At 48.6% G+C, this 12,017-nt stretch overlaps 1 protein-coding gene across 1 annotated transcript; it reads left to right on the top strand.

Moving 5' to 3' along the window:
* Positions 1 to 506: 506 nt before the first annotated feature.
* LOC119103829 (uncharacterized) lies at positions 507 to 8,969 on the top strand. Its single transcript, XM_037227493.1, has 6 exons — positions 507 to 809; positions 1,131 to 1,336; positions 2,756 to 2,847; positions 3,544 to 3,671; positions 6,114 to 6,286; positions 8,647 to 8,969. Exons 2-6 carry the CDS (start codon positions 1,253 to 1,255, stop codon positions 8,791 to 8,793), a joined length of 624 nt encoding a protein of 207 aa, XP_037083388.1. The 5' UTR covers positions 507 to 809; positions 1,131 to 1,252; the 3' UTR covers positions 8,794 to 8,969.
* The last annotated feature ends 3,048 nt before the right edge of the window (positions 8,970 to 12,017 follow it).

Here is a 12,017-nt window from a genome sequence, read left to right as displayed (position 1 = left end):
GGACGTGGGTCAGGACGAGGGCTCGGATGGTTCTCAGGACGTGGGTCAGGACGAGGACCCGGATGGTCCCCGAGACGTGGGTCAGGATGCCGGACAAGGCGTGGGTCAATTGGCAGACCGGGCGGAGGCTATTGCCGATGACCATAGCACAGCCCAGGCCGCCGAATCAGAAGCGTCACAGAGTCAGGACGGTTGGCGAGACGCGAGCCAGGCTGCCGCGGCGACCGCCCAGGAGACGAGCACTCTTGCTACAGCCTTTTCCATCGGAACGCCGCCACCGACCGCCTCGACCGACGAGGCACCGTTGGCAACGACGGCCTGGCCCAACAACGACCCGGAACCGACCAAAGCCGAGTCGGCCATCGCACCTCCCGCAACGGAACCGGCGCTGGTGACCGCCGAGCCGGAGCCGGAGCCGGAGCCGGAGCCGGAGCCGGAGCCAGAGCCGGAGCCGGAGCCGGAGCCGGAGCCAGAGCCAGAGCCAGAGCCAGAGCCAGAGCCAGAGCCAGAGCCGGAACCGGAGTCGGAGCTAGAGCCGGAACCAAAATCGGCCGAGCCGACACAGAGTCCTGCGAGACCAGAGCCAGTGCCGGAGCCAACGTCGGCCAGACCGACATGGAGTGAAGCCGACGGACAGCTGGACAGGTCCCTGGAGGTCCTGGACAGGTCCCTGGAGACGGAGGCCGAGACATCACATGCTGAGGGCCGGAAGTCACAGCACGGTGACCAGCTGCGGAGCGCGGGCGCTTCTGTGGAGCTGGAGCCGCTCGCCAAGGAGGAGACGCCCGGAAGAAAAGGTGCAGTGGCAGGTCTGCAATGATAAATAAATCTTCGTGTGGTCATGCATCTGTTTTGCACGTGTTTTGGACATACTCAACCCTGATCTGAATTCACTGAGACTAATCACATTTATCAAGTATCGAGTAAGTGGCTGCAAATAAGGTGATAGGGCCCGCGAAGCGATTTCAAGATCATGTCTATTTTGAAAGCCTTTTCTTTCTCGTTCGTACACCGATTTGATGTGCCATACCTGCCACCGTAAACAACTGATAACCTCGTGATAGCACTGTCTGTGTAGGCTGCCGTCTAGATCACGATATTTTAGATGATGTTTTGCTGTGCGCCTCCAGAACCCGAGCGTGCGAGCACGGGGACGTCTCCGGTGGAGCTCAACCTGGACGAGGTGTACCAGAGGGGCGTCAAGGCTCAGCTCACGCAGAGCCTCGTGCTCGCCCGGTCCGTGGAGAACACCATGCACGAGGTGTTCCTGCGGCCCCGTGAGGTGGAGTACCGGCTCGGGCAGCACAGGGTCACCACCTTCATCGCCGATCTGACGGTGAGTGCATGTCAAGACAAATGGCGTACCGCGGGCCCGCGGCACTCAGTAAAATGCAGTAAAAGAATGGCATAAATGCGTGCCAAGTGTTCGGAATTAATGGAACTACGTCATTACTGCGGGCGTACCGCGGGGCCGCAATTACTGAGCCCGTGGGTCCGCGGGCTCAGCAAAATGTAATAAAAGAATGGCATAAATGCGTGCCAAATGTTCGGACTTAATGTAACTACGTCACTACGTATAGACAATTTCATACTACAGTAAGTAAACTTTGGAAGAATAACGGACCCAGTAAAGAAAGGATTGCGAGAAAAAGTACCATCTGATCAAAGTATTGGTAACTATAAAAAAATTGTACTCCAAGTGTGGGCTGTTTGACGTAGAGTCAAAAATATAAGTCGTAGAGAAGAGCCAAATAGTTCAGCATACTTTGGACAATTCCAAATGGAGCGTTTGTCTACAAGCCGCCTCCAGTAGCAAAGGACATCAATGCCAATCAATGATACAAGTTGTGGCGCACTGCAAACGGAACTATGCACGGCCTCAATGTGCACAAATTGAACACAATTGCCCCTCCCCTGAAGCTAACGCCACGCCAACCGAACATCGCCGAGCATGACCAACATCAGTGCAACATTCCTTTCATTGCTTTGCCAGCACGGCTGTTTGCAGTAAAGACTACCCTTGTGGCATCCACACATATACCTTATCGCATAGTATGTTTTGGTTGTCAGTGTCAGCCGATATGGCGCACAACGCGGTAACTTTTATCGAAGTAGTTGGTGTATTGAAATATATTTCAAGCCTAAATTGTGAACAAAATCAACAAACAGGAGCAAAAGCAAACTCATGCACGTGTTGAATGGTTGCAATGAAAATGCTGCGATGAAAACGCTGGTGACGTGCAAGTGAGGTAGAAGTCGCTCAAAATCTTGACACAATTCTTCGTTGTGATTCTTGGGTTAAGTGTCAGCATCGAACGGCTCTTATATCTTGAACGTTAAATGTGACTTATAGCTTGTTAAATTTAGTGATGTGCTGCATACTCCAATGAAAGCTTGACCGCACATGACCCGAGATTGGCTACATTTGCGGAGTGTGAGAGGCGAGCACCTACTTACGTGAGGGGTCCGATGAATGGCAGCGAGGTTAAAAGAACGGAATATAAATATCTCTTATATGTAAAGGTACGGTAAATATTTCATGCACTGTCAAATTCATCACGTAGCGCGCGAATCCCGGCATGTTTAAATCATGTGGTAAAATTACATACCATCATCAGCAATGTCCAGGCATGGTCCGATGGACGAATCGCGTGGAAAATGCACTGAAACAACGGCAAACTATACACGGAAGATAGCTGTACACAAACACAAGTAAAGAATTAACAATAACAAACAATGTTATGTCCCTTTCCAGGTCAGCGGAATGGACGTCCTGAAAGTTATAGAATCAAGCATGGACATGGAGGACATGGTGATGAACGTTACAATAGATTTTCCCGAGATCAGGTCAGTAGATTCCAACTTCAAATGAGGTTGAACTTGTACGGTCGACTAAAAGTAACATGCGTAAATAGGCCTGCTATGCCGTGAGAAACGATAACATGCACAGGAGTACGATAAGGTACTATAAAATATCCAAGTAGCTGGGAAAAAGTAACAACGCAGGCTGTGAAATGCCTGGCGAATCAAAGTGCACTATGTTTATTGATAAGCGTTGAGATATGGTTTGCTCGGCAATGGATTACACGCACACACACGCACACACACACACACACACACACACACACACACACACACACACACACACACACACACACACACACACACACACACACACACACACACACACACACACACACACACACACACACACACACACACACCACACACACACATATACATATATATATATATATATATATATATATATATATATATATATATATATATATATATATGCATATAAAGGATAACGAGCTGGACCTCTATGGCCTGTGGTGGTGTATCATTGTCATGATTGCTAGATCCTGGCTGAACTGTTTATATCTATTCTCACGACCTTCATAAATTTCCTTGAGAAAACATGAAATACCACGCCTGTTTCGGGCAATCCCTTTTGAACACATCATGGCAAAGCCGCATGCCCTACATCAGCACTGCGTGAAGCAACCCCGTCCATGTTCGCACGAATCTGCTCGACAGGCTGTCGGGCAACTTCAACGCCTCCGGCTCCATATCCGGACTTCAGAAGGAGAGGCTGGTGTACCTCAGGACGTCGTTCCCCAGCTACGGCTTCGGCGACATCGAAGCCGTGATCGCCAATACCACAGGTCTCTATTTCGTACCACGTATTTGCGCCGGCACAATGTGACGGCCTGTTTACACCCTGCAAACGTGCGGTACCTGCGTCATCCGCTGTCCGGTCGACACGTACTGCTTCGCCTTCACTACAACACTTCGTCTCGTCGGACCAACGCGGCGGCGGCCGTGAGCTAGTTTTACTGCCGGGAGGGACTAAACGACTGGCAAAACCTGTTGACAGCCCCATGTTCCGAGCCTATGGGACCGATCGCGAACCGACCGGTGTGGGACATGTTGATGAATTTTGACCTGCACCGTCTTTCATAAGGTCACTCCTGGAAAAGGTTACTCTTGAGCCAAGGTCACTCTTGATAGGTCATCAAACACGCTGCATCGATGAGCAAAAGCTTCGAGCGGATCGGTCTGATACTTTCGGAGCATGGGGTCGTGTGCAGGCAATTTTGGTGGTCTCGGACGTTTCTGGTGACCTTTGACCTCACCCAAGGTCACCATTTCCTGCAGAGGTCAAGAAACTGCTTTGTGAGCTACCTACTACGAGCCACAATCAATTTATTGTTTCCTGGTCCCGAAGTATCTCCCTCTTCTGAGCAACACCCACATTGGTTTTCGCACTGCGTGTCATGCAACTCCACCACGCAGCACTACTTGCCGCCGCAGCCGGTGAAGGGGTTCTCAATGACACACTAGCCTTACATGCTTTCGCGTCCCCTCTGCCGGTGGTGGTGGTGATGTGGGATTTCGGGCCCGCCGATAGCAGGGTCATATGTCGGATGTCTCACTGCCCTTTCTCTCGTGGTGGAAACCGCAATCCAAGCGGCGGTGCCGAGCCGTCTTAGATAAGTAGTCCCCCCCCCCCCCTCCCATTCGCCTGCCTTCAGTCGGCAGTCTGCATCAGGGTTCCCATGAAATAAAGTAATGTGATCCAACATTACCCGGGTAGAGCGTCACATGAAACCTGGGGCGTAATACACGGAAATATGCTCTTGCTGGGCTACTTAGTGCAATACCTGCAATCTTGACAACTTAAATTGGCAACCTTACCATGCATAGCGAAACTTAGTCCATAAAAGGGCATGCAAGCCAATGAGCATTCTACAATTGTCTTGAAGTCATTTCAACAACGCAAAGTGTCATGCGGTTAAGCAAAGCAGAGGTGGCGTTATGCCATTTTGTCGACGTTGATAGGCGGACGAAGACGGATGCATATAGGGATCCCTGGCATTTATGGCAGTTTGCTCCACATCGAGCACAGAGGCCGCACAAAAGCCAGTTACAACTAGGGGTGCTTATCTTTGCGAAAGGAGGTCCCAAAATAAGGGATGCGCCCAGATGAAAGTCATTATGCATTTGCCACTAAAACAGTCATAGAGGTTGTTCGGAATTGAATGTGAGACCAAAACTATGCGAATGTGTGACCGAGACATGGATTTGTAGTTAGGGTGTAAAGCACAAGTACCCATAATGTGCATTGTTTGCAATGGAAGGAACGTTTCAAGCTGATAGGATGACTCAACAATATACTGCCGACAAAATTGACATCTTTTCCGGGCATTGGCATGTTGACTGGGCTCTGTCGTGAAGTTGCTACCTGAATTCAGGCATATTAGACCATTATTACCACCCACCATACCAGCGGAGTAGACAAGATTCTTGACCCCAGATCTTCTGCCAAGGAGAGATTGTCGACCGTGGGGCATGGACTGGGAAGATTTTGTGGTGGTCAGTTCCATAGGCTCGGAGCATGGGGCTGACTGAAGTCAATTTCTGTGGTTTTGGGGAATTTAAATATCTTTGATCTGGCCCCATTTCACCATCTTCTGGAAAGGGTAAGATATCGACCATGGCGCATAGCATGTTGAATGTTCTGCGACGATTGAGTCCATTGACTTGGAGCATGGCGTTGTCTGCGAACTATTTTCTAGTTTTGGGTTTTTTGGTGACGTGTCACCTGACCCAGGGTCATCATGCTCTGGACAGGTTAGTTTATCGATCATGCTGCATGGTTTGATGAAGATTTCGTGCAGATCGGTCTCATATGATCGAAGCAGACCGTTTGCACTCCAGGCACAAGCGTGGGGGTATGCGCAAGCCAAGGTGCTGTCTGCTGATGATCGAATGAAACATGCCCAGCCCTGGTCCTAGCCATGCAACGAATGTTTGGCTGTTTCGTTGTGTGGCATTGAGCTCTTCCGGCCAGTCATGTCCATTTCAGGGCTATGGGATGAAGGGAAGTGGATAGCGGCAGGATAGAACTACGCCCAACTGGAGGTCCATCCGTCAAACTGAGGGTCCATCTGCTGAGACCTGTTCCGCGCAGTTTGTGCTCAGCACTCAGCCACCGCAGACCTGTGCGCACCTGTGCGATGAAGACATCAACCCGTTTTCTCCACATGTGTGGGTGTTTCTGACAAACTGAGATGCCCTTACTAACCCCGACCGGTCCGTTTCAGCGGTTGCCCGAGCTGAGCTGGGGCACTCCGTCAATGACCGGAAGCTTGCTGTCGAGCTGCTGATCTGCGACGTGGCCTTCGGTGACCCAGAGGTCAGGCTGTCCAGCGTCAAAATACCGCGGGCATTGGAGAAACTCGACTTCGTTCGACTATTCGGAGAGGCCGTGCGCAAGGTAAATGAGACTGTTTTATGTCAACTGTTGCAAGCTTTGAGGCAGTGTGAACACTGTGCATGTGTGAATGTGTGTATGACTGCGTCACTGCGTGTGGGTGAATGGAAACTCTCCCACCTTGTACGCGGTGCCCGTTTACAGTCTCCATGTGCTCGAGATGCAGTGTGTTTATTCGCGGGCATCTATACGCGGATGCGTCTTCGTTGCATGGAATGTTCCAAAACTTGCAAGGACACCTACAAAGCAGCTGAGCGTTTGATAACAGCGTCATGTTTGGTAAGAATGGGGATTCTTGCACAGGGCTGATTGCTTAGAGCGTTTTTGGATGACTTTTATGCTGTGACATTTTATCCGATGTATGCAACATTTCCAGCGTTCCCTTCGTCACCGCACTGTGGCTCGGAGTAAAGACGCGACTTTCAATTTGCTAATCCGTTAACATCTGACCCCCAAGGATCCGTGGGCTTATGGCCAGGTTGTGGGCCAGACTTGGCGGGCTTTTGCAGGTCACGCGTTCAACAAACAAAACCATGCATTTTTTTGCCATTCCTTAAGTTTAAACCATCCAAAAAAATTGATGCCAAACACAACATCATTATGATTTGTTTTCAATTTTAGGAAGAGTATGAGTGACAGAAACCCATGACAAACATGCCACACCAGCAAACCAGGTTTTACGGCTTGCACAACATGAAGAAAACACCTCACCGAAAAATTCAAGAAGGACAACCCATACTTTCAATGCTTGGCCCGTTGTCACTGATCAAAATTTAGAGGGGTCATCAACATTAACACAATTGCTCACCACTCTTGGCTCGTAGACCATACTCATATTCAATATCAATAACTTGTTAAATGTACAGGAAGCTGCGAGTCTTTTATTACACTAGCCTCCTAAACTCGTCAATACTGTCCGCAGTTCCTGGCATGTTGCATGCACGATAATAGTCTAAATTGAAAAGTGGTAATATAGAGTTTGTATATTCATGCCTGAAGAGCAATTTACGGAGGCCCTTGCGTGTCACATTTGCTACGATTGAGTAAGTTGTTAAATGCATTTGCGAAAAACATTTTGCACGTAAATAAAACAGTAGCAATAGCCTTATTCCTCGACGAAAAACCAGGGGAGTGGAGGTAAAGATGTGTTGATATTTCCGCAACATGTCTTTACCGAACGAACAGCAGAAGTAAATTCAAAATTGTCTGCCGATGTTGTTATAGGGCATTGATCCTACTCGATTCTTCACGTTTTTCTTTTGATGCAGCGAGCCACAGCTTTTACAGGACACCAACATTCATCAGACAGTAGTATTTAGTCTTTTCCGAATACAAACCAGGAGAATGGAAATATAGATGGGTTGATATTTCGGTAACATGCTGGTGACATAGTGGCGTGTTTCTTCCGTCAACACAGGTTTATTACTTTATATTTAAATCAAACAATGACTTGCAATAATTTCAACCCAAGAAGTTCGTCACACATCCCACAAGTGCCACACAACTAGCCGCGACCGCACCACACAGATAACAACGCGCACAACAAGCCGTCACCCCACACTCAGACTCGCAGCGGTGACATGACCAAACACGGTTTCCTGTAACTTCCGTAAGGCGGCCAAACAACTAAGGTTTAACGTCAACTACGAAAGCAAACTTTCAAAACACCGGAAGGCTACACGTGCCTTTATCGAAACAATAGCCAAAGGACTTCTGCCATTCTTTCGATAGAGGCATGTTGCCAAAATATCAACCCACCTGCATCTCCATTCTCCCCACTTTTCTCCGAGGAATAAAGCTATTACTACTGTCTTATCCGTGTCATAAGTAAACAAGCATCACACATCATGCATGAATTACACATGCAAACTTATTACATATATAAATATTATAGCGTGATAAGCATACATCAATTACACGTTTGCTTAAATTCGTTTGCATGCACACCCATTTTTTACGTCACGCTATCGAGACGTCTCTATGGCCTAGTTGGTTGGGTCGCCCGCCTCCGGTTCGCCCGCTCGTGGCGGGCGAGATGGGTCCGAGTCGCGTTAAGCGCTGGCCATTTGCCTCTGACTCGAATGGTCGGTGTGCGGTGGCGGCGGTCGCGCTAAGAGCCATGTGACGCCAGAGTGTGGAAAGGATAAGACCGAGCACTGCGGAATGTCGAGCTTTAGCCGGAAAAGTTCGACCGTTGTCGAGGTATTTCACGATCAGGTGGTGCGGTTAGGGTTCACTCAACAGGGACTGCTTAGCGTGGGCGCTGATCCCAGACATCCGTTCCATCGAAAGGTTTGAGCAAAATCTTAAACCGTCTCCACGCGGCGGAAGCTTGAACTCATGGTTCCCTGTTTTTCCGACAGATGATACTGCACCAGATGACTGCTGAAATCGAGCCGTCCGTAGAGGCCTCTCTGCACGAGGCAATCACGAAAGAGCTGGACCGAGTCACGCTGGACAGGGAAGCTATCGAGGACCACTGGCGCCAGGCGAACAGCGACAGAATCTAGCCCGAGTCAGCTGACCGCTTCACACCACGACTTCTCGCAACGAGACGGCCATACCCTCGGACTTTGGCAATGAACAGACCGAGCTGGATATTGGGCCTTGGTTTACGTGGATCAAATGGGCGGCCTTGTTGTCCTGATTGTTGGCAAATAGAGCCTAGCAGCGAAATGTCAAAACATCCTGTAGTTTCCTGTAGCGGTAAACTTATGTCCTGAGCGATAGGAATAACTTCGGCGAAGATATTTGGGGCGTCGTAAGTGGAACTGAAAAGTTAGAGATAGTCTCTCACGCAGGTATGGTGCGTAGCGCGTGACAGGTTCAGAGGGGCAAAGTTTTGCTTATCGCAGGCTGAGAATTGCCATGCGTTTCAAGAAATGAAGAATTACGAGTGAATTCCATGAAAAAGTCACGAACGAATGACTTGTGCTGATCATGGATGACGCAGAAGTGCAGATGACGTATTCGGCAGAACGTTTACCTCACAGTTCACGCGAGGTACATTACAGAGACACTGCCAGTTTGCAGGTGGAACTCATATCGCTAACGAACGCAAGCAGATTAGCCGTACCTGATTTGGAACACAGGCACAGCTTTCGCAGAATATTTCCCAACGTGCTCGACTTGCTATTTGAAATCAGCATTATGGTGGACAATATTTCATCACACCTCCTGCTTGTCACTGTCGAAACACATGTTTTCTTCGACAATGCTTGCTTTGGTCTAATCCCCAACGGCAAACAGATTTGATTGGGTCACTCAGGTTTCTACTTGAGTTGTTTGTCACACAATCTGAAAACATTCAACAGATTCCTACGCAGCGTAAACCTGGCTACGTATAAACGGAACTGACGTGGAGAACGCGTCGCCCACAGCTTTTAGAGGATAGGAACTGCCCCCCCCCCCCCGACCTAAGAGAGACCCGGGGTTGTCAAATGCATGCAGACGCAATTCGATGAAGTGAGGAAAAACCAAAAATCTCGCGAAAACCTGAAAAAACAAAAGTGCCAGTACCCGAGTTCCTAATAAAGATGCCTCTACTCTGAAGTTAGAAGTGTTCACAGATATGGCAAAGGGTTATGGAGTCGAACATAGATTTAAACGATTTTCAAATATTTGTCTTTGCACGTCGTTGCCCTTGCTGGTGACCTCAGTCCATTTCGATGCCTTTTTAGTCACTCATAGAGTCATAGCGGTGAATTTACCCTTTTAAAGTAAGGAGGCGCTTTTTAAAGCGTCAAATGGTGTTTTAGAATGAACTGTGGCAAAGGAATTGCTCATTGCCAGTTTTAGATCACCCAGATCTACTTTTTAGAGACAGAATAGAGTTGCACTCATCGGTACGTAAATGAAAGACATTTTTGCGATAGTCTTACTAGGCGACAATCTAGCTTAAAAACTTTTACCTGATCTAGTGACTTCTGTCCTTCTGGTGGCGGTAATCACTCTTCTACAGCTCTGGAACTGTCACTAAACGAAAGACTGTCTTTCCCTTTGTCAAAAACGTACTTCCGTGTTGACAATGATTAGGGGTCAAATCCACATCAGGTGAAGGCGGGATCAGGTAGAGCTCGTGCCAGGTCATTAAATATAAATGTCCTGGCCTTCCAAGCTCAAATGACTTGTGGTGACACATGTTACGCGATGATATGATGTCTGTGATAATCCGGTTCGTATCCTCGGTTTGCATCTTTCGTTTTTACATGTTTAACAAAAATGCACAGCGTAAAATCATGTCCTGACACCTGGTTGCACATAATTCGTGCCTGTAACCTGTTGTGTCCGTACAGTACCACTGACTCTGCTTAGCACACTGCCAGAGCAATTTATGCCACACCAGAACAGTCCCAACAAGAAATAAGACTGCTAGCCCCTCCTGTAAACAAAAACGGACAAAAGGAGCAAGCGTTGACTAATGCCACACTCCGGAGTGTCCTGGAGGCGCATGAACGTTTGGATTTATGTCTGGTAAGTTCGTATTTCACGTGCTTTGTTCTTCACACTCCAGTGTGAGGACCACATTGTGCAGCTCCTACAGCATGGAGAAACAAAATCCACGCAATACTTTATAGCCGCTATGAACTGCGCTACACAAATTATAGAGAAAAGAACCGTCACCGGAGTGTGTTTGTTTTTGGCAATGCCTTGGGCAATGCTCTCAGCCATTTTCGCGACGTGGGTGGACACCATAAATTACCACTAGCCCTGAGCATTGCGTACCCCGGCCGACGCGGGCGCCGCGCCGAGCTAAGGTGACGGCCGCCGTTTGGCGCATGGGGGGGGGGGGGAGCAAAGTAGTCTTCAATGGCTCGAATCAATGCAGCTGTAAGGATCAGTGAACATTGTTTCGTTTAACAGCGCTGTCTTGGGTGGAACAAAGCGCCTCATTGGCACACTTTTCTACTCGCGTTGCTTCTTTGATGGAATACGCTCAGATTCCATTGCATGACTTGGCGGGTTTGCCTGCCTGGTTCATCTAGACCACGACCCATCTGGACTTCCAGCGAGACAGAAACGTCGTGCATTTCTGCCGGTCCAGTTGCGCCGTCATCTAGCCTGTCCGCACCACTGACATCGTGGTCCGGTGGCACGTTTACTCAAATTAACTCATCCGCATTTTCTGGGAAAATCTCGCCAAGCATTTCGATTGCTTTGCTCGCAGATACACGATGCTGAGCTGCAATCGCTCGGAAATAAACAATGGCTTTCGACTGGTCTGAAAATATGCACCCAAATATAACATGCGTTCTGATCGTATGAAGTACAAAAGCAAACTAGTTAATCGACAACGTGAAATCTTGACGAAGACACACAGAGCAGCCAACTTTCAACAGCTTGCCGTATTGGTGAAAGTTTATCGTTCAATCTGCTTTGCCTATGGACCCTTACATGCAGGTGGCACTGATCTTCCAAAGGTCAGGGTCACGACCCTGATATATAAGCGCCTGCATGCAGCGAATGAACCTCTCTTCTCTGGCTGTGATTGTTGCTGCGATGCGGGGGTAGTCCAGCTTGAGGGTGCTGCACTCGCGGTATGATAATTATTGCAACGCATTGTCAGGCTCGGTAGCCTCATTTGCCCTCGTATACGTCTTTTATATTGTTTTAAAACAATACTTGTCTGAGGAGCTCGCCATATTGCGCCGAATATCGTTGATCGTTTTGACGTAAGGTCGGTGGTTTTCATACTGCAGATAGAGGAAACGTTTGGCGTGATAGCGAAATTTGG

The sequence above is a fragment of the Pollicipes pollicipes genome, unplaced genomic scaffold, assembly GCF_011947565.3.
Source record: "Pollicipes pollicipes isolate AB1234 unplaced genomic scaffold, Ppol_2.1 Scaffold_5724;HRSCAF=6776_pilon_pilon_pilon, whole genome shotgun sequence".
Lineage (NCBI taxonomy): Eukaryota > Metazoa > Arthropoda > Thecostraca > Pollicipedomorpha > Pollicipedidae > Pollicipes > Pollicipes pollicipes.
Note: the sequence above shows the minus strand (reverse complement) of the source record. Positions and strands in the feature narration are given on the sequence as shown.

What these genes read in the sequence shown, in the direction of transcription:
- LOC119103829 (XM_037227493.1), top strand. Translation starts at nt 1,253, where the DNA reads ATGCACGAGGTGTTCCTGCGGCCCCGTGAGGTGGAGTACCGGCTCGGG. An exon ending in CCTTCATCGCCGATCTGACG is followed by an intron (nt 1,337 to 2,755) that starts GTGAGTGCATGT and finishes GTCCCTTTCCAG; the next exon opens with GTCAGCGGAATGGACGTCCT. An exon ending in CGTGATCGCCAATACCACAG is followed by an intron (nt 3,672 to 6,113) that starts GTCTCTATTTCG and finishes GGTCCGTTTCAG; the next exon opens with CGGTTGCCCGAGCTGAGCTG.